At 47.0% G+C, this 21959-nt stretch overlaps 1 protein-coding gene across 1 annotated transcript; it reads right to left on the bottom strand.

Moving 5' to 3' along the window:
• Nucleotides 1-6056: 6056 nt before the first annotated feature.
• Nucleotides 6057-21466, bottom strand: LOC142453051 (antigen peptide transporter 2-like). The gene is made up of 11 exons (XM_075554177.1): nt 20971-21466; nt 20764-20878; nt 15422-15552; nt 14963-15168; nt 11516-11713; nt 11231-11359; nt 8258-8446; nt 7935-8108; nt 7599-7758; nt 7100-7236; nt 6057-6312 (listed from the first exon to the last, which is right to left on the bottom strand). Exons 1-11 carry the CDS (start codon nt 21464-21466, stop codon nt 6142-6144), a joined length of 2106 nt encoding a protein of 701 aa, XP_075410292.1. The 3' UTR covers nt 6057-6141.
• Between the last annotated feature and the right edge of the window lie 493 nt (nt 21467-21959).

Here is a 21959-nt window from a genome sequence, read left to right as displayed (position 1 = left end):
TACACCCATTTGTCTTCAGAGATCCTATCATGGAGGTGTGCAGTCAATGATATGATTTTTTGGTCTTTGATGCCTGATAACTGATCCCTTTGGGACCACTCGATCACACAGGCTGGTGTGTTCTTCCATGTGGACTTTGTTGCTTCTGAGCTACATGGCCGCTTGTTTATCTTCAAGCCTTTAAGACCCCAGTCACTATCTCTTTTGATAGCCGGGCACCATCAGCTTTCTTCACAACATTTACTTGTTCACCCACTTTGGCTCCAGCAGTTGTGTCGGGAGAGTGAGCATGATAGAGTTCCAATTTAATAAAAGAAAGCATTCATGCATTGAGGGAGTGTCTGAGTAGAGGCCCATGGTCCTTCCGCCACCTTAATACTTAACCTATAAATATAGACACATAGATCTATTTCCCCATCTTCCTATATATATTTGCATGTACATGTCTTTGTCTAGACCTCCATAAATGCCCTTTGACTCCTAGCTCTTTCCTCCATCTCCCTTGGTCGTGTAGATTTGTACAATAACTGTGTAAAGCAATCTGGAGATACTTAAAAAATGGAAATTGATCTACCTTATGAACCAGTCATCCCTCTACTGGGCTTATACACGGTGGAAGCAACAAATAAAACACGACCAGTCATCTGCACTCCAATGTTTATTGTGGCACAATTCACAATCGCAGACTTGGAAACAGCCTAAGATTCCATCGATAAATTAGTGGATTAGTAAACTCTGGCACATTCACACAATGGAGTGCTATGCAGCACTGAAAAGCACAGACGATCACATGAAGCATGTCGTTTCATGGGAAGATCTGGAAGGAATCATGTTAAGCGAGGTAAACCAAACTCAAAAGGACAGGTATAATATGAGTCCTCTGAGGTAAGTACAATTGGCATGCCAGGAATAGAAGAATAAACATGTATCTCACAATAAACAGGTGGAAGCAGATAGTTGGAGGGAGGGTGAGCCACACCTAGGGAGGCACATGAGAGTCCAACATAAAGAAGGGGAAGGGGGAAGGTGGAGGGAGAAGTGGGGTGGGGAGAAACCGAGTGGATGGCACAGGGGGATCAGTGCACTAACCCACCCAGGGGGAGAGTATTGGTTGTGTCCCCACAGAACTGAAACGTGCATACAGAACCCACCATGACATGCCAAACCAGGATGGCAATGTAACGCGTGGAGAAATCCACAAGGAGACTTACCAGACGCCGGCCCCAACCAGAATTAGCCTGACTCCCACCATTGAAGGGAGTACCACAGAAAGTGAAAATAGATCGTCTGGTGTGGGAAAGGAACTGACCTACCACAGCACACCCAGAAGGAAGCTGAAGCAAAGGAAGGAGGAAGAACAGAGGAGAGCACACCTGGGCCCACCAAGCTCAGAGGATGATAGCCTGGCTTGGAGGACCCAATGTACAGAGAAGACCATATAGGCGACCCCACGGTGAGATGCAACACCCTGCACTGACCCATGGCCCTACATGGGAGAGCACCGGAGACAGTGTGGGATGTGTGACTGAGCTGACCCCACCACACTGAGGCAAAACAATGGGGGTATGCAATGGAGTGGCGGGGGAAGCAGAGCAAGGAGGTCCCGAGGGAGTACAAAGGTTGGACTATGGGGACAGGACGTGGTACCCCATCAGACTCGTCCGTAAAACACTCCTAAAGGTCAACAAACAGACCTTGAACTACTAACAGGCTTTCCCCCCCCTGTCTTTTTGGTTTTCTTTTCTTCTTTTTCCCCCTCTTCTTTTAAATTTTGTGTGTCAGTGACTTTTTTGTTTGTTAGCTTGTCAGTGTTGCTGCCATCATCGCCATGTTCTTATGTGCCACTTTGGTGCTGTCAAAGCCATTCCCAATTTATGCACATATTAATATATCTGCAGGTCTACCTAGATACGATAATGTGGACAAACAATGTGAGAAGAAAATAACGGGACCAATGGTCCTGGAGGGACATGAGAGTATTGGAGGTAGGGGAAGGGAGGAGGTGTTGGCCAACCCAGGGACAAGGGAACAAAGAATGGTTCAAAATCAGTGGCAGGGAATGGATGGGAGGACTGGTAGGGAGTGACCAAGGGCAAGGTAACAGAGGAATTACTGAAACCAGAATGAAGGCTGAACATGGTAGTGGGACAGGAGGAAAGTGTAAGGAAATAGACTAAAGGAGTAGGAGGAAAAGGGCATACATAAAAGCCTAAATACAGACATGTACACATGTAAGTATATTTATGATTATGGGGGAAATAGACCTATGTGCATACCTAGTAGTAGGGTAGTAGGTGGACATTGGGCCTCCTCGCATGCATTCCCTTAATACAAGAGCACCTTGCTCAGCTAAATGGCCATTTCATGATACCCACCTTCCCGACATGATCACTGAAGACAGACGTGTGCATAAGCAAATGTGGTGAAGAAAGCTGATGGTGCCTGGCTATCAAAAGAGATAGCATCTGGAGTCTTAAAGGCTTGAAGGCATGCAAATGACCATCTAGCTCAGAAGCAACAAAACCCACAGAAAAGAAGCACACAAGCCTGTGTGAACACGAGGTGTTGAAGGGATCAGGTAGCAGAAACCATCATTGTGTGATCACCTTTCCCACATAAATGCCGAAGACGAATGTGTGCATAAGTAAGTATGGTAAAGAAGGCTGATGGTGCCCAGCTATTGGAGATATAGTGTCTGGGGTCTTAAAAGCTTGAAAGTAAACAAGCGGCATCTATTCCAGAAGCAACAAAGCCCAAATGGAAACAGCACACCAACCTGTGTGATCATGAAGGGCCGAGGGGCCCAAGTTTCAAGCACCAAAGGAGGGGGGAGGATCATATCATTGTGAATGATGGTAGCACATGATGGGGACCCAATGCCCATCTGTAGACAACTGGACATCCCTTACAGAGCTGTAGTGGGGAGGAGATGAGTCACTCAGGGTTCAGTGTAGCAATAATGAAACTCACAAATTTCCTCTAGTTCTTAAACACTTCCTCCCCCCAACTATCATGATTCCAATTCTACCTTGCAAACCTGGTTAGAACAGAGGATGCACAGCGGTACAGATGGGAACTAGAAACACAGAACAGATGAACCCCTTAGGACCAGCGGTGAGAGTGGTGATACCGGGAGGGAAGGGGGGAGTACAAAGGCAGAACCGGTCACAAGGATCTACATATAACCTCTCGGGGATGGGCAACAGAAAAGTGGGTAAAGGGAGACACCGGGCAGTGTAAGATAAGATAAAATAATAATTTATAAATTATTAAGGGTTCACGAGGGAGGGAGGAGTAGGGAGGTAGGGGGAAGGGAAAAAGGAAAATGAGGAGCTGATTCCAGGAACCCAAGCGGTAAGTGAATTTTGAGAATGACAAGGGCAGCGAATGTATAAGTGTGCTTTACACAATTGATGTATGTATGGATTGTGATAAGAGTTGTATGAGGTCTAATAAAATGATTTTAAGAAAAAGAAGTAAACATCCCAGCTCAGTCCAACTCAAGCCTGTAAGTCTGATACTAGTTCACAAGTCCCTCTTCAGACTCACACAGCCACATGCAGTGATGCAGAGTACAGGAAGATCACAGGTTAGTAGGTGCAGAGTTGTGTGGATTGAATGGCAGTGGACTCATCACGGGGCTCTGTCAGCAATCCTGGTCAGTCAGCAGGAAGATGAAGGCAGAGAAGGGGAGGTTTTCAGGGCCCTACTTCTGAGAAGGCCACACCCATAAGGAGACACCATCAGGCTGCAACCTCATTGACAGTTTGAACACAACCCTTACACGTTTATATATCTTCAAGTTGACATGAACTTATGTAAACTACCACAAATGGCTACACAACACAAAGGGTATAGGCAAAGGCACTGAATTATTCAGGTAGCAGTTGTTGAATTGGAGAATATTTTCTTGCGTATATTTTTTGCCATAATTAAAAAATTACACTAATAATAAGTACAAAGAAGAAGTACATAAAATTAATTGTGGTAACGATTGTACAACTAACTCTTCTACATATAATTGAACTATTGCATTTTATGATATGTGGAAGTGCCAAAAATGTTTTTTTAAAAGTGTGCTTTCTTGTTTTGATCCTGTTTCTGGCTTGCCTCTGCCTATCTTCTAATTCTCGAGGAGAACTAGAAGAACTAGCAGTCTACCACTGTAAGGTGGTCGAGAGGCATCAGAGACCAAATCAGTCAAATCTAAGCAAACAGGCTTTATTAGGGAGAAAAACCCAGGCTGGGCGAAGTCCCACAGTCCACAGCGTCTGGGCTAAGGGAGTCACGCTCCAGGATACAGGGGTGGTGTTTATATTGCCAAGGAACATGTGACTGGCTTCCTTGAGTCCATATAAGGTAAAGTAGTCAGGGATGGGAGATACAGGTATGTCTGGGTTTCTGGAATGTAAGGTGTCTTCCTGGTTCCAGGTGTATTTGCACTGGGTGCAGGGTGGGCCCTCAGATATAAAAAGGACTTGCAAAGTTGCTGACAAGTTACATTAGCCAGCTCTGGTGAGCTTCAGAGGTGGGTGGGGGAGATTCAAGGTCACTTGCTGCTAGTTGCTTCAGTCAGCTCTGGTCAGATCCGCATGTGGGTGGCGGGGGAGGTTCAGAAGTCACTTGCTGCGAGGAGCTGGCCTGAATTGATCCGGCCACACAACCACCTCACCTGATTCACCAACTTCCACAGCTTTGTAGGCCAACAGCCCACTTTGATATAGATGAGATTCCTCCAGATTGACATGGGAACTTAGGATTTGTGAGTTTCCAGCCTCCACAACTACATGAGACATTGCTTCAACTGCTCTGTGAGACACTACAGTTAATTCTGAGGTTTTATGAGATATGAGGGAGAGAACTGCAGGGAGGCTGGTGGGTGGTATAAGGGAGAGCAGATTGGAATGACACTTGGGACATTTTTGACTTCCAGCTCACTGGGCTAAGTCCTGTGCTAATCTTTCTAAAACAAAGGATTTTGCAATAAGTCTCAGGGAACAGATAAAAGAATGTTCTTCTTTGTGTGGTAGGAGGGGACCACCAGCTCCACCCCTCCATCATGGGTTCAATAGGCACAATTGAACAATTGAGATATATAAATATTATATTAAAGTCATCGAGAGCATGAGAGATAGCAGAGATTGAAATAATGGAGTCAGACACATTTCATGGTAGCATGCTCACCTCAGCCCCGCTTGGTGGTCCACATGGAGAGAGGGGGAGGGGAAGGAGGACAAGGGGAAAGGAACAGGCAAGTGAGGATGGGAGAGGAGAGGGGAAACTGATGAGAGGTCAAGGGAAGAGCCGAGAGGGAGCTCATTATTGCTAACCCAGGCCTATATATCTTTGGGGGGAGTGCAAGCCCACTATTTACAGATAAAGACATACGTCACAGGAAGGGGTTGCACTATAGGTTATACAGCAATGAAAGGGGGACAATCTAGGGGTATACACGCAATAGGAAGAGGAGGGATTGGGGATATCCATGTGACAAGATGGGAGGATCCTAGATTCAGGATGGCAGCCTAACTTTGGATGTAACTGAGCTGGTTTGATCTGCTCTCTGGATCTCCATAGGAACTATGATCAGTAGGGTGTAAACCCCACCTACAGGAACCAAGCTAATGGTCACAAGCCTTGAGGGGGTAGCCCATTGTCCTTAACAGCAGGGAGCAGGGCCTATCTGTCTGGCAACTGATTCCCTTCAGGGAGATGTCTCTAAGCATCTGACCTCCCACCACATGCTAGCAAAAAGCCTCTAATGTTTGCCATATCTTGGCGGGGTGGTGGGGGATGGGGTGTGTGTGTGTGTGGGGGGGGGCAAGTACAAAGCTGGGGAAAAATCTCTTTCTATTGCCACATTTTTGGACTTTTCTGTAGTTTCTAAATTTGCTATATGAATGTGTATGGTTGATGTAATACTTTTTAAAAAGCATTTAACATTTATTTTGCCACAATACTCAGCAACAGGCAGCATTCTGTTCAACAAGAAAATAAGGCGGTCTCCCACCTCCCCAACCCCACATCTTTAGAAAGCACACCTGCCCAAACCTCCATCATGCTCGCCCCAGGGAAACTCAAAGCAGGTGCTATCCCGGGGTGTGCAGACGACCGGGAAACATGCCCAGTGTCCTTGGAGTCTCAGTCCAGGCCCAGCAGACTGGCGTAGGTGTCCTGCTCCTTTATGAGCTGGGTGTGGTCCTGCAGCTCGCCCTTCTTGAGCACCAGGATCTGGTCTGCACCCTGAACTGTCTTCAGCCTGTGAGCAATCACCAACACCGTCCGGTTCCCGCGGGATTTCCAGTCCTGCAGCTGAAGAGGGGAGACTATGATGGGTCAGAAGGACAGGAAACAGACACCACGGGGCGCTGAGCACTGTCTCTTGTGCCTCAGGGTAACCAGCACCCTTACAGCTCACCCCGACTCAGGAGCTAAATGTCTGGGTGAGGAGAATTGTGCTCCATGGGGATTTTGAAGGCTGGCCTTTAGCAGTAGACCACCAGAATGTAATGCCAAGGCGCTGCTAGATGGACTTGCCTCCTCGCCCTGCCAGCTAGGAGCCAAGGGCGTGAACGGATGCACCACGCAGGCAAAGGCCCTCGCTCTCGATTGCCTGCAAGTCCATTCCAACTCGAGGCGACCCCCTGTGTGTGAGAGCAGAACTGGGCCCACAGGGCTTTCAGTGGCTGGTTTTGGGAAGGACATCACCCGGCCTTTCTTAGTAGGGGTGTCTGGGTCGTCAGTAAACACAAAGGCTTTGGGGAGCAACTGAGTGCATGTACTCTCCAGAGACTCCAGCTTAGGGTCAGGGAGGTAGGAATGTGTGACGGGAGGGACGAGCAGTACATCAAGGTCTGCCCTGCCATTCTGTCTGCCCTGGACCCCTGCAACTGGAGACACCAGAGATGCCCCCGTGCCCACTGGCTTCTCAATTCAACCCCCATCCTCAGGCCACAGTCCTCATAAGGCCTGATCTGTCCACTAGTGGCGCCTTCCTCCTCCTGCTGCCCAAGTGCACACACAGTGACCCTTCAGGTCTCAGCCCCCCCCCATCACCCCTCCCCCCTTGACTGCAGAGTCAGGTGGCCGCAGTACTCACCGCCTGCTCACAGTCAGCATCCAGGGCACTGGTGGCCTCATCCAGGATCAGGACCTGGGGGTCTCGCACAAGGGCCCGGGCAATGGCCAGACATTGCTTCTGCCCCACAGCCAACTGGCTCCCTTTCTCCCCTACTTCTGGGGAGATCAGAGAGACACCCTTCGTTAGACACAAGTGGCCACCATGACATGCCTCACCACAAGGATGGCCAACGCACAATGGATGTTTCCACAAGAACCAGCAAGGAGAGGTGAGCTAAAGGAGGGCGGCCGGGCAGGGAGCTAATGGGGCTGCGCAGATGGAGAGAGCACGGCTGTGCGCCGCTCTCTGGGAAGAAAGACTCCCATAGAAGAAAGAGGCTGAAGAAGCCATGGTGTTGGGGAGGAGGGAGCAGGAGGACAAGGATGGAGTTACGGAAAGGATGGCTCGGGAGTTACCACACTCGCCCACGGAGTAGGTGCCCTATTGTCATGTGACTGAGAAAATCTGCAAGAGCTACCTGTGTGCATCCCGTGCTCCATCTTCGCTATGAATTGGTCTGCGTTGGCGTCCCTGGCAGCTGCCAGCACCTCCTCGTCCCTGCAGTTCTCCAGGCCATAAGCAATGTTGTCTCTCACCGAGCCGGAGAAGAGGACTGGCTCCTGCCCAACCAACACCACCTGCACAAGGTGGACACGCCCAGAGGGCTGTGTGGGAGGTCTCTGGGACAGAGGCCCTCCCACCTCCGCCTGAAGAAGCCCTCTGTGTTGCTTCTCAGGGCCCACCCACCCCACCCCATTGCCTGTGCGCATGCTCCTGTTCTCTTCCGCCCATCCCTCCGCCCCGCCCCGCCCACCTCTCTGTGCAGGTAGTGGTGCTCATACTGCGAGAGGGGCTCCCCATCCAGCAGCACCTGGCCCCCGCTGGGCTGGTACAGGTTCTGCAGCAGGGCGGCCACTGTGCTCTTCCCAGACCCATTGGGCCCAACCAGCGCAGTCACCTCGCCAGGACGAAGAGTGAACGTCAGCCCCTAGAGAAGCCAGGGGCGGGTTAGGGCCTAGCTCTTCTTCCTCCCAGCCCCTTCCCTTTCCCACCAGAGGCAAGGTGAGCTCTGAGGGAAGTCATCTAGATGCTACAAGGCAGCAGCGCCAGGTCTCTCCCGTGGCCTCTTTCGGGCACCTTGAGCACAGGCTGGTCCGGTCGATTGGGATAAGCAAAGGAGACATCCTGGAATTCCACACGCCCCTCCAGATGGGAAGGGGCCCGTGTCCCGGACGGGGGCATGTTTGGTTGTCGGTCCAAGTAGGCAAACACCTTCTCAGCAGCTCCCACGTTGCTCAGCATATCGCCCCACATGTACACCAGGCTCTGGGAAACAGGAATGGAGGGTGAGCTATCAAACACACCTCACCAGAAATCAAGGATCAATCTAATGAGCCAATTTCCCACCCCCCCTGCCATGCTCCACCCACAGCCATGCTGCCTCCCCACCCCCACCTCCCCTTCTCCAGAAAAGACGTGCTCCCCTTCAAGAGACACTCGGGATGGAACTGATCAGTGGCAGCAATATCGCCAGCTTCCAGGTGACAGGGGAAAGGGGGGGTTGTCTCATGTTCATCCCACCACCACGTTTCTGTCCCCAGGTTGTCAATCACTGCCCTGTATTCTTGCCCAGCTCTGCCCGGCCTGACCAGACAGACAGCTGCTTACAAACAGGCCCTGTGTCCAGCTCACTGTTGCCCCACTGGACCTCCTGCTTCAGAATCATGGTCAACAACTCTGCAGGGGATCACCGAAGAATGCCCAAATAAAGCAATTAATTTTGAAAGTTGGTAAACTTTGGAAAGAATTAGGGTTTATGTGTCTCTCCTGGTTAAGCTATAACCCTGGGTCTCCCAATCGTAGATGACGGCAAGCTTGCTGAATAAATATGGTCCCACTGATAATGTAGGGAAGATGTAATCCCATGGCTTTGCTGCCTCTCATCATGTCGTTGTGCTTGGTATTGGGCAACAAAGTCTGGAAACATCACAATGCGAGGTTCAGGCTGTGTGTACTCCTAGTTGAAGAGTGTACTAACACCTAAGATATATGCTGTCTTGGAAAATATTGTTTTAAAGCACTGAAAGGCCATAATGTAACAAGCCTCTATAATTATCTAACAACTGCCTGTAACTACAGACACAAATAAAATACTAATCAATGAAAAATATTAATGAATGAGCCAAATAAAATATCAATCACAAATAAAATACCAATTAACTAGCCATAAAAGAAATAACCTCCAAGTACAAATGACAATGTTTCTTGAGCGAATAAATTGTATGAAAAACAACTGAGTTGTAGGGGTGAAGCCTTCAGAAATGTATGGAAAAATGGAGTGAAGAGATAATAGAATTTCCCACCACCTTTTTTGGATCCCCTTCGTTCATGTGCACACACATGCGGGGACTTGGTAAGTTCATGGGAAAAAAATCCATGATCTTTTTATTTGCTTTTTTCCATGAACATTTTGAATTCCCTGAAACATATATGTATTATATATATGAGTATACAGAGAGGTGAACTTAATTTAGATCACAATTCCAACAAACTATTATTCAAAAAGTTTGTGGAAACGCTTCCTTATCTTTCCCGTTCCCCCCAAGTGTTTGAAGCCCCCTGGTATATGTGTGTCGTGTGTTAAAAAAATACTGCTAAAACATCACAGAAATCGATAGCAAACAAAATACCAGAATGTGGAGGTATAATGTTTAGGCATATCCTCCATCTAGCAGTGACGTGCACTTCGGAAGGTGATGTTTCCATCTCTCACCATTTCCTGAAAACGTTCATGCTCTTCCTTTTGGACCGCATCAGAGTAGCAGTCTAGGAACTGTTGGGACACCCAAATCCCACTCCTTTTCAATGTTCTTTGAGTTTTGTGGGGGTTTTTAAATGCTTTTATTGGGGGCTCTTACATCTTTTATCCCAATCCATACCTTCCTCCAGTGTGTCAAGCACATTTGCACATATGCCGCCATTGTCATTTTGAAAGCATTCCCTTCCCATGTGAGCCCTTGGCATCAAATCAGTTCCTTATTTCTTTCTTCATTGTCCCCTGCCTTCCCTCCCTCATGAACCCTTGAGAAGTTATAGATTATTTTTTCCACATCTTACATCGTCCTCCGCAGCCTCTCACCCACTTTTTCATCATTCGTTCCCCTGGGAGGGGGTTCTATTTGATCCTTGTGATCGGGTCCCCTTGCTTTGAACTTTGTGAACAAAGAGAAGTCTGCCGGGGCAAGCCCTGCACAGCAGGGTAGATAGGATAAAGTTTTCCAATAAGAGTATCAAGCATGCCTCTTGCCACCCTTGAAGAAGGATTAGGTGCACTGTAACGATGGAAAAATATTCCTTATGCAGCACAACGCGCCTGGCCTTCATTTTCTTAAAATTGTATCCTTTGAAAAAGATCTATCAAGATTGTCCCTTTAGATAATCATGGCAAAAAATTAGCTGCCGTCACCTTCAGAGCTACACTCTCAGCCTGAATTTAAGGAGCCGTCAAATCCCCTCAGAAGCCATTGCTTTCGTTGGACCTTTTTGGGAAGACATCGTAATGAGACTAAGACAGATCGATGACTCAGAGAGCTTGTCTGCGGCATCCACTGGTCAGAGACTTGTTAAACAAGTTTTAGGTGAAGTAAACCCAAGCAGGTCTAAGCAGCACTTCTGTCGAACTCACCCTTGTCTAGTGCATTGCACCAAAGAGAAATAAGATCACTCTCTGGACATTTGATGTAGTTAAGGGGTTACTGTTGATTTTTTTTTAAGTAGTCCAAATGGTTTTGTGCTTGTATTTTCTAAAGGCGCCATGTTTCAGCCCTACATACTGAAATAGGATGGTATCTGGGCTTTCCTCCAAAATAACCTGGATGGGCAAAGTGGGCGAGACAAGGTTAGCCTTGTGTTGATCACTGCTATAGCAGATGCTACATCGCCCTATTTATCACATGATTTTTTCTCTTTTGTGGCATGTGTTTGGAAATCTCTATAGCAAAATGTTTTATTTATCTATTTAAAAAAGAGAACAAATAAAGCCCGAGACCCAGAGGCTAGAGAGGCAAGCAGAGGGAAGACAAGGGCGGCCTGCTCAGGCCCATCACTCACAAACACGTGATCCCCCATATTCTCCTGGTATAGCAGGAAGGAGAGCAGCCCGCCCTGCGTGAGCTCTCCGGCCAGGATCTGCTGCAGGCCACAGTTCAGCATCAGCAGCTGCACAGCCAGCTGCAGCAGCTGTGAGGGGAGAAGACCGAGATGGAGCTCAGACGGAGTCTGCCCGCTCTTGCTCACTCGCTACCCTGGAACAGCAAGCAGGACAGCAGAACCCACAGTCGGCTCCCCGTGCCTTCCGCAGCCCCCTCCCTGGGCTCGTCCCATTGGATGGCTCACCCTCCGCAAAAGCCTGTACAGGGCTCGTTCTGAATCTCGTTGCCACCTCAGCTTCCGACAACGTTCAAGGGCCTCCTTGTAGCGAAGGACCTCATGCTCCTCGGCCCCCAAACTCCGCACGGTCTGTAGCCCTCCGACCGCCTCCTGCACGATCTGCCCTGACTTCGCCACAGCATCCTGGATCTCCAGGAGCAACGCCTGAAAGAGTGGGGCAGGGGAGGCAGGGCCCATGAGGCGGAGGACAGCAGGTCCCTGTCTCCTTGCAGCCCTGGGGATGCTCCCCGATCGACAGTAATAGACCCCTCTTCCTTGCATGTCCTTCCATGAGGCATAATGAGCGTGACAGAGGAGGAAGCACAATTGAGCTCGCAGTGCTAGGGAGGGTCGGAGATGCCCACTGTATCTTTGTACCTTCACACGAGGTCACTCTGACCCCCTCCAGCACCTGATGAGAGATGGAGGGGTACAAAGAAATAAGAGACAGAACACACATAGACATATGCTCTCCCATGTTCATGGCAACACAGTTCAGAATGGCAAGAAGCTGGAAACAGCCCAAATTCCCATCAGTAGAACAATGGATTAAAAAAAACCCACACAACCCTTTGGTATAAGCACACAATGAAGTCTTATTAATCCCTGAAAGCCAGCAATGAAATCTTGAAACACCTCATGCCATAGAGGGATCTGGAGACAATTATGCTGAGTGAAGTTAGCCAATTACAAAAGGACAAATACTGGATAAGCCCACTAGTTTAAGGATAAATACCAAGAGGAAAGCAAGCTCCTGCTTCAAGGTCATGCAATCCGCTAACCCAGTAGAGAGCCTGACTAGAGCCCATGAAGCATACAGCACCCCTTCTATAAGTATTTCTTAAAAACCCACTGTGATAGAGGCGCTGCAGACACTTCAGCTGGAGACTGCTTTTCAAGATGAGGGGAGGGAGGTGACCGGTTAGTTGCTGTTGTATAATATTATGCTAAGATCCCCTCAAACCAACGGATACTTACTTCTATCAGAGTGATAAACAAATTTGATGGGCAATTCAGGTCAAGATGAAGGAAGGGGAGCCTGCACATCTTGAAGAACGTAAGTGCATTTCTGTTGTTAGGAAAATGAGGAGGACCAACCTCCAAATGGGGGGAAAAAAAACCCCAAACAAACTCAACAATACTTATATAGAACCCAAGGGGAGAATATGCCTGGTACTATGTTCCTAATTAGATACTCTAGGCCTAGTTTCTATCTAGTCCCTGGTGACACAGGTGATATGTTACAGACGACTGGAACTTTAGACCCTGTTTTTGAGGCGCACAACATCCTTCATAGGTCACACCAGAAGGATTCAATATGGACACCTCACTAAGTGAACTGGGCTCTATGTCAAACTTCCCTGTAGCCCTTGAACTGAAGGCCTAAACTACTTAGTGTGAGAAGCGTATGGTTGTCATTTCAAAGGTATAGACTGGCAGTTGTCAGATGACCATATACTTACTAGTTCAATGCCATTCTTGCTTTATTAAGATATGTATTAATCTGGTAGGCCTATTTCTGCCTCTGTCAATAAACGGTATTGAAAGTTTCCACTCAACACCAGCCCCCCTCTGTTTGTGTAAATAGTGTTCAAACACTTAAGAATTTAATCTGTATCAGTCAGTCATGCATGTATTGTCGTTGATAGCCAGCCTACACTTGTCTGACCTCTTATTCTCAACTGTGTTTTAATTTCCTTACCATTGACCAAATTAATGACGCTATCAATAGAATAACCTTACACCCTAGAGAGATGATTGATAATATTCTCTAACACAAAATGACAATGATGTCTCTAAGTGAACCAGAGACACATGCAAATAATAGATATATAAATGGATTTTGAGCGTACACTTAGTCATTCTAGGCCCAATCTAAGGACAATCAGTTCTTATGTCATGACCCTGCTTGACATGCACCCTCACGAAGGAGACCATTGGAGATATGGATGCTATCAGGTGTTCCCATTTTAAGCTCTGATACCATTACCTGCGTCAGATTTGAAATTATTATATTATTAATTATATTATTTGAATTATATGATCCTTGGATCACACAGGCTGGTGTGCTTCTTCCATAGGAATGTAGTGAAGAAACTAGATGGTGCCCAGCTATCAGAAAGAACAGCATCGGGGTTCTTAATGGCTTGTCTTCAAACAAGCAAGCATCTAAGTGAGGTACCGACTAAGTGAGCACCTGGTTTGCAGAAGGCTATGCATGACAGTAGGAGCCCAACATTCATTTCCAAGATTCACCCATAAGTTAAACTCCCCAGTGATTGCCCTCTGCCCACAGTTGAGGGATGGGAGCAGCCTTGTTATCAGACGGAGACTACTGTAGAGAGGGTTATAGTACATACAGCCAGGTTAAAAAGTCGCATGTGACTTGATCCCCCTTTTGACTCATTTAAAAGTTCGATCAGTGTAGTTAAAAAAAAAAAGCGAAGGGGAAATACACGTGGATTAAGCCTCCTGTGAATTCTCTCTGAACATAGACCAGGGATGAAAATTGCCTGGCTATCATACGGGGTACACTGGAAAATGTAGTATGGCGGATGGAGTTAGGTTATATCTAACATCTTATCATATGATCTCCATTTGGACCCATTTTAAAGTTGCTTTAGTTTTTAATATTTTCTGTTTTGTTTACAACTGGACTTTTTACTCTAGTTAATTTTGTTATTATTATTGTTGGCTTTTTTTTGACCCTTTGTTTCCTGTTTCTGTATGGTTTCCAGTACAAGAAATCGAGGATGTGTGAGTCTATTGAGACAGTAAGTGGATTAATGGTTCCTTGGGGGGGGGGGTACAGCAGAGGAGGTTGGGGGAAATAGGGAGCAAATAACAATGACTATAGAAAGGAGACAATGTTCTAAAATTGATTGTGGCAACTATTGTGAAACTCTTCTTTATATGAACTATTGAATTGTATGATATTTGGATTATGTCCCAATCAAACTGTTCATTAAAAAAAAAAAAACACCCCAGAACGAAGAGGAGTAGCTTGCTCAAGTAGCCACTGTGAATTAAGAGATGGTGGAACTGACCTCAGACTCAGGACCTCCTGAATGCACCTTCTACTTTCTCTACATGCATTCTAAATCCTTCTGCCAGGTAGAAGAGGGCAAACTTTCTACCCAACACATTTTTAAGTTTTTGTGGGGATGGAAATTCCATGCTCCTTGGGTAATCTAATCAAAGCTACTTTCTACCTAAGGAATGCACACACACACATGTTTGTATAGTTTCAGGGCGTCTGAAGTTCATCTGTGGACTCCCACCCCACAGCTCCCACTAGGAACTACCGCTCTAAGGACTCAGATGATCTTTGCAAGAGCTCTGAGCTATGAATCAGGGATCACCTCTCCTTTAAGTTTTCCCCTCCTCTCGGGCGGCCCTCCCACCCACACATACCTGACGGCGTGCATTGTACACCTTGTCAACTGCTAACAAGAAGGGAATGTTGAGCAGAGAGAGGAGGGTGAGTCGAGGTGACGTGCTGAGCATGAAGTGATAGAGTCCCACCACTTTCACCAGGCTCCGCAAGAGGATGTTGGCATTCAAAGGAAGCCAGCAACTCATGAAAGTGGTATCCGAGCTCAGCCTTGAATCCAGCTCACCTGAGGAAGAGAAAGCAGGTGAGAAAACCAAGTGTAGGACGCAGCTCCCAGAAATTCCATTCTAACTCTCCTCTAACACAGCGTCCTATTGTACGTCCCGCCGTGACTTACAGAGAGACGGCAGGGAAGCTGCCTCCCGACCCTCTCCTGGCTTGGCATCAACTATGAAGGCAGGAGGAGAGGCTGCTGGGAGCAGCCGACTGAGGAGCAAGGAGTGACCCAGGGAATGCCAGCCTTGGAGTCCAGGCCCCACCTGTCTTAGTCTCCTGGAAGAAGCCGAGGTCTTGGCGAAGCAGGGAGGCAAAGAGCAGGTCCTGGATGCGCAAGTTGAATCTAGACATGGTCACCTTGAAGGAGCCCCCGCGGCAGCCTGCAGACAGTGAGCTGGGGGACACGGGGGAGAAAGCAGAAGGATGAAGGGGTGAGAGAGATGCAGAGAGGGAAGGAACGGGTGAGAAATGCGGAGAAGTCCACAATACAAAGAAATATAAAGTTGGGGAAAGTGTACCAAGAGAGGCAAAAGAAGACATGGAGAGCGAGCGTGAAGAAGGACTGGAATAAATAGAGGAAGAAGGGAGACATGGTGAGCTAGATGGAGAACAAAATCACAGCACATTCAAATGGATGGACATTTACAGAGGAGCAGAATGTAGCAGAAATGAAAAGATACTGCAGGGGAAAATGGCCCAGGGTTTGCTTTTCGCCGGGCCTCAGTATTATGTCCCAGGCTTCTCTTTTGCCCAGACGTCTGTCCTCCCTGTCCTGACAGTCCTTCTGCCGAGTCCCAGATGCTTCGTCACGGGAACCGCATCCGCGGAGCTACCTGCTCTCCCACTCTCCTGAGCCCACTCACGCATCCCTGTCTTTTCTCAACCAATGTTGGACAATAAAACTTGAATTTTATATCCCTTACAAATATTTACAATAGCTATTTTTCAGGAAAACTATGAAAACACAAGAATTTTAGGAAATAAGTCTCTGACACGAATTCAGTTAGCGTATTTAGGAGGCGAACATGAAATGATGAATTTGCTAATGGGCGTGAGAATGGGGAGGATGGAAGCAATTTTTCAAAGGAGAAGATCACAGCACCAGTGTCTGTACACTGCGGCTGCCTACAAGAAAGGCATCAACAGTGCTGGCGCCTTGGATACCGGAGGTTCTGGGGGGGAAGGGGGAAGAAGAGGAACCCCCTTTTCAAGAGGACCAGGAGGGAGGATGATATGTCTAGAGCTTTGGGTCCACGGGTGTGAGGTGAGGATGGGCTATCCAATGGGGACATTAAGAAAGCAACTGGATCTATCAGCCTAGGGCTCAGCATTGGGGTTGGTCTGGGAATGACCTACAGAGAGGACTGGAATTAGCTCAATATGAAACTGTTCTTAAAGTTCAAAATACTAAGTCATGAGGAAAAGTCCATATTGATGAATCCAGAAGGAGAAAGCCTTCCAGGTGAGACAGAGTGAACTGGTGGGTAGAAAGGGAGTTCATAAAAGTTGAAGGAAGAACTCAATAGTAAGAGATTATTTTTCTAGGACCAAGTAGTCTGGAGAATTGATCTGTTGGAAGTGACGTTGATCTGTAAGAAGGCATTGATCTGTAAGAAGTGACACGCGTTTGAATAGTCCGTTTCAACACAGAGGAACAAGTGTGAAATGAAAGCACGATGAAGAGTTTGTTTTCGAGGGCATCCTAAATGAAGTTTACTCTAAGTTTACTCATTACAAAAGGAGCAAGACCCACCCTCGTGAAGAGCTCACTGAAGACATAGCAACGTGTGACGAAACTACACATCGCCTGAGGTCTTAAAGGCTTGTTTTCAAAGAAGCCATCATCTAAGTGAGGTGTCAACTAAGTCCACATGGAAGAAGCACCGCCACTCGGTGTGATGTAAGGATTGTAAATAATACAATCCAAATATAAAGGAGGGAACGGCATCAGAGCTTACATGGTGAGCACCTGGTTTGTAGAAGGCTACGGGTGACAGCGCAAGCCCGATATCTACTTGTAGGGCCCACACATGGATTAAACCTCTGGTGAATCCCCTCTGATCAGAGTTGAGGGATGTGGATAGCCCTGCTATCAGACTGAGAGCTTTGTAAAGTTGATTGTGGCAGACATAATTAGGTCAAAATGTATTATCTTATTTGATCTCTCTTTTGACCTATTTTAAAAGTGTGTTAATTACAAAAAATGAAGCGGAAATACATGTGGATTAAGCGCCTGGTGAACCCCCCTCTAACCATGGATCAGGGATCTGAATAGCCCTTGTATCATGCAGGATGCATCAGAAAGCAGATTGCTGCAGATGCAGGTTTACTTTATTTTTGTTGTTAGTTTTTTTAAAAAACAATGTTGGTATATGAAATTCAGGATAGGTGTAAGGTACCATCAGAAAAAAAATCTTACCATAGTGAATGAAGGGGGAAGTGCAGAGTGGAGACCCAAAGCCCATTTGTCGGCCACTAGAGATCCCCTCACAGAGGGGTCTAGGGGAGGAGATGCGTCAGCCAGGGTGCAATGTAGCACTGATGAAGAATACAGCTTTACTCCAGTTACTAAATACTTCCTCCCTCCCCCCCAACTACCATGATCCGAAATTCTACCTTGCAGGACTGGATGGGGCAGAGGTTGTACACTGGTGCATATGGGGCTGGAGGCACAGGGAATCCAGGGTGGATGATACCTTCAGGACCAGGGATGTGAGGGGTGATACTGGGAGGGTAGAGGGTAAGTGAGTTGGAAAGGGGGAACTGATTACAAGGATCTACATGTGACCTCCTCCCTGGGGGATGGACAACAGAAAAGGGGTGAAGGGAGATGCCAGACAGGGCAAGATATGACAAAATAATACTTTATAAATTATCAAGGGCTCATGAAGGAGGGGGAGTAGGGAGGAGGGCGGGGAAAGAGGACCTGATGCAAAGGGCTTAAGTGGAAAGCAAATGCTTTGAAAATGATGAGGGCTAAAAAAAAAAAAAAAAAAAGAAAATGATGAGGGCAAAGAATGTACAGATGTGCTTTACATTGCGATGAGAGTTGTATGAGTGATTGTGATAAGAGTTGTATGAGTGATAAGAGTTGTGATAAGAGTTGTATGAGTCCCTAATAAAATGTAAAAAAAAAAAGAAAAGAAATCCAGGATAGGTAAATCTATAGGGACAGTAATTGAATTAACAATTCCTTGGGGAGACTGGAGGAAATGGGGAGCTAATAATGATGAGTATAAGAAAGATGTTTAAGGGGAGTGAGGTGTGGAGATCCAAAGCCCATCTGTAGGCAATTGGACATCCCCTTACAGAAAGGCCACAAGGAAGAAACGAGCCAGTCAGGGTGTACCGTTGAAACATACAAGTTGTCTCTAGTTCTTTCATGCTTCACCCCCACCCCTCACTATCATGACCTCATTTCTACCTTACAAATCTGGTTAGACCAGAGCATGTGCACACGAGTACAGATAAGAGCTGGAAACACAGGGAATCCAGGACCGATAAACCTCTCAGGACCAATATTGAGAGTAGCCATACCAGGAGGGTAAGGGGAAGGTGGAGAGAAGAAGAGGGAACTGATCACAATGCTCTACCTATAGCCCTCTCCCAGGGAGATGGATAACAGAAAAGTGGGTGAAAGGAGACATCAGTCAGTGTAAGACATGAAAAAATAATAATAATTTATAAATGATTTAAGGAGGGTGCAGAGGGAGGGGAAAATGAGAAGCTGATACCAAGGACCCAAGTAGAAAGAAAATAGTTTGAAAATGATGATGACACCAAATGTACAAATGTGCTTGACACAATGGGTGTATGTATGGATTGTGATAAGAGTTGTACGAGCCCCCAATAAAATGATTTTTTTAAATGATGAAAATGTTCTAAAATTGACTCTGGTGATGATTGTAGAACTCTTCTTGATGTGATTGAGTTATTGTATGATACATTAATTGTATGCCAATAAAACTGTTAACCAAAAGAGCAATATCAGCTACTTGGACTAGGATCAGGGAGGTGAGTGGAGCATTTGCATCACCTTGAGCATGAGAGCCTCCTTAACTTTTGTAACTATTCACCCATCCAACTCCTCCTGGCCCTTTGAGGTAGTATCTCTGTTTGTTGCTGGGTTGGTTTTAGAATAGCAGACGCCAAAAAAAAAAAAAAAAAAAAAAGAAAAAAGAAAAAAAGCAGACGCCCAAGTATGTAGAAGAAGGAGAAAAGAATAAAGATTCTAAACACAATTTTAAGCCTGAGATGAAGATCTTCAGGGAATAGCAAAATGAGTTAGGAAAAGAGGGTCATAAGGGGAAAAAATGGCCCAATATGGCAAAATATAAACCCTGGAGGGGTATCCAGAGGTAGGTCTAGGAGTGGGTGGTAGGAAGCTAAAGAGAAACATGGAATTTCATAGGGATAGAAATGTTCAGAAATGTGGTAGGTATATAATCTCCTATCAACTTGATTATATTAAGAGTGAATGGGGGAGAGTTTAGCCTGTCAATCAGGTTGCAACTTGATAACCTCTTTTGGAGCCCAAACAGAGATACATGGTTCACTGGAGGCCAGATCCACTCTGTCTCTGCCTTCCCTTTCCTGCTGTTGAGACACTCTGAGAGCTGGAGGAACCATGTGGAGACCTGCACCAGCATTGACATGCTTCCACTGCCACTGGAGCCACAAGACCTTCTACCCATCAGCCTGTGATCTTCTTGCATTCAGCATCATTGAGTGGCTGTGTGAGGCTAAAGAGGAATTTGTGGACTACTATTGGACATACGGGCTAATATCTGAATTATGGACTTGATCTGGACTGGGTTGGGATGCTTTCTCAATTATACAATGGCTCTTTGATATAAACCTCTTTCTGGTACATATATGAATGTCCCTAGATTTGTTTCTCTAGTCAACCCGGACTAACACAAGAAACTTTCCATTTGGTATATAACTTTTTTACTACATTCACTTGTATTGACCATAAGGGAATAGACTTGAAGATGTTGGATAACATTGGTAAAGAAAGAGATTAGTGTACAGATAGAATCAAATGGAAACACAGGCACATTTTCGTTTTCAACAAAATATGCTTATTATAAAAGGGATTGAAAATGGAATGAAGAAGCATTGTACTGCTAACTGCAAGGTTAGTGGTTCAAACCTATCAGTCACTCCTCAGGAGAAAGATGAGGCTAGCTGGTCCCATAAAGTTTTATAGCCTTAGAAACCAAAGATAGGGTCACTGTCAGTAGCTCTGGATTTGATGTCAGTGGGTGTGATTGAAAACGTTCTGGATAAACTCAGTACTAGAATTCTTACCTTCCATGTAGGGGACCACAGGTCAGCTCCTGCTCAATGCACTTTATAACAAACACTACCTGCCTGTCCATGGATGCTTGCATGTTGCTATGGTACTGAATAGGCTTCAGGGGAATTTATAGACAAAGCAGACTATGAAGAAAGGCCTGGTGATGAAATTTCAAAAATCAGACAATGGTCTGATCATGAGGATGATGTAGAACTGGGTATCATCTTTCCATTGAACGTGGGGCCACTATGAATCAGGGGCCAACTCATGAGCGGTAAATGGACCCAAGTGCCCATCACCTACCTGCCAAAGGAGCAGAGGCACATGAAAAACATGGCGCTAGCAAAGGCTTCAGGGTCAAAGTCTCCTCCCAGTATGTCAATCACACGACCAGAATAGTAAGGAATGAGAGTCTCACCTGGAAAAAAGATATGAAAAAGGAACAGATGAACGCACAGGTGCCAGGAGCCTTTGTGCACCTCTAGCCCTCCTCGCCCTCTCCCTACTCACCCCAAACAGCCAAGACCAGGAAGAAGAAGGCAGCCAGGAGGAAAGGCAGGTCTGGTCTGGAGAGCTTCAGCAGCCTCCACAGCAAGGCTTTGTTCTCCTGGCCCTGCTCCCTCTCCTGGGCAGGGGCTCCCGGAGGGCTCAGGACAGCCCACAGTGCCCAGCTTAGGGCTGTAGCCCCATAGCCCACCAGCAGCCAGCTCCAAGGGGCTGAAGCTACCCTGGCTGGGGGTGCACTCAAGGCCCCCGGGACTAGAGCCCTCAGTGAGAGAAAGAGGGGCAGCACCAGGCAGAGCATGGGCAGCAGAGTCCCCCCAAACTCCCGCAGCCCTCCCAGCTTCAGCAAGCACCAGAGGCCCCCAAGGTGCAGGGCTGCCTCCAGCCATAGGCCAGGAAGCCCTCCAGGGAGCAGAGCCCCCAGGGTCCCCTGAAGGAGCCAGAGCAAGGCCAAGTCCAGCAGCAGCAGGCTGGCCCATGGTCTCAGGTCAAAGAGTGGCATGGTGTTATCTGGTGGGTTAAAAGCAAACAAAGAAACACATTACTTCAGTCTCCTGGCATCCTATATTACAGAAAAGAATTGAGCTCTTGCTTGCTTATGTTTCAGTAAGCCGTCAATCTTTCTGTGAGTAGCAAGAGGAAAAAGTCTGTGCCATCTAAGAAAAGGTACAAAATTAAGGAACTGGAGTCTCAGTCTTTGTCCTTCTTGGCTTCATCTGTCCATCTCCACCTCACCCAAACCATTGGCTGCATGATCCCCTGGGTGTCCCGTGTTCATCAGTACGTCCATCTCAGAGGAGATGGTGCAATGGGTGGAGTATGGGGAGCCATATCATCTGGAACCTCACCCATTAAAACCAAACACTTTTCCCTGATACCCCTCCCCGACCCCAATCTCCTCCTTCCGCCACTGAGTGGCACCCAGTCTGGCGGCCCCTGCAGGGAGGTAGGTTCCCAGCGTCAGGAAGTGGGGGTGAGGGGGTGGAGTGGGGTGG

This window comes from Tenrec ecaudatus, chromosome 7 (genome assembly GCF_050624435.1).
Source record: "Tenrec ecaudatus isolate mTenEca1 chromosome 7, mTenEca1.hap1, whole genome shotgun sequence".
Lineage (NCBI taxonomy): Eukaryota > Metazoa > Chordata > Mammalia > Afrosoricida > Tenrecidae > Tenrec > Tenrec ecaudatus.
The sequence above is the reverse complement of the archived record's forward strand: the minus strand, read 5'-3'. Positions and strand labels throughout refer to the sequence as shown.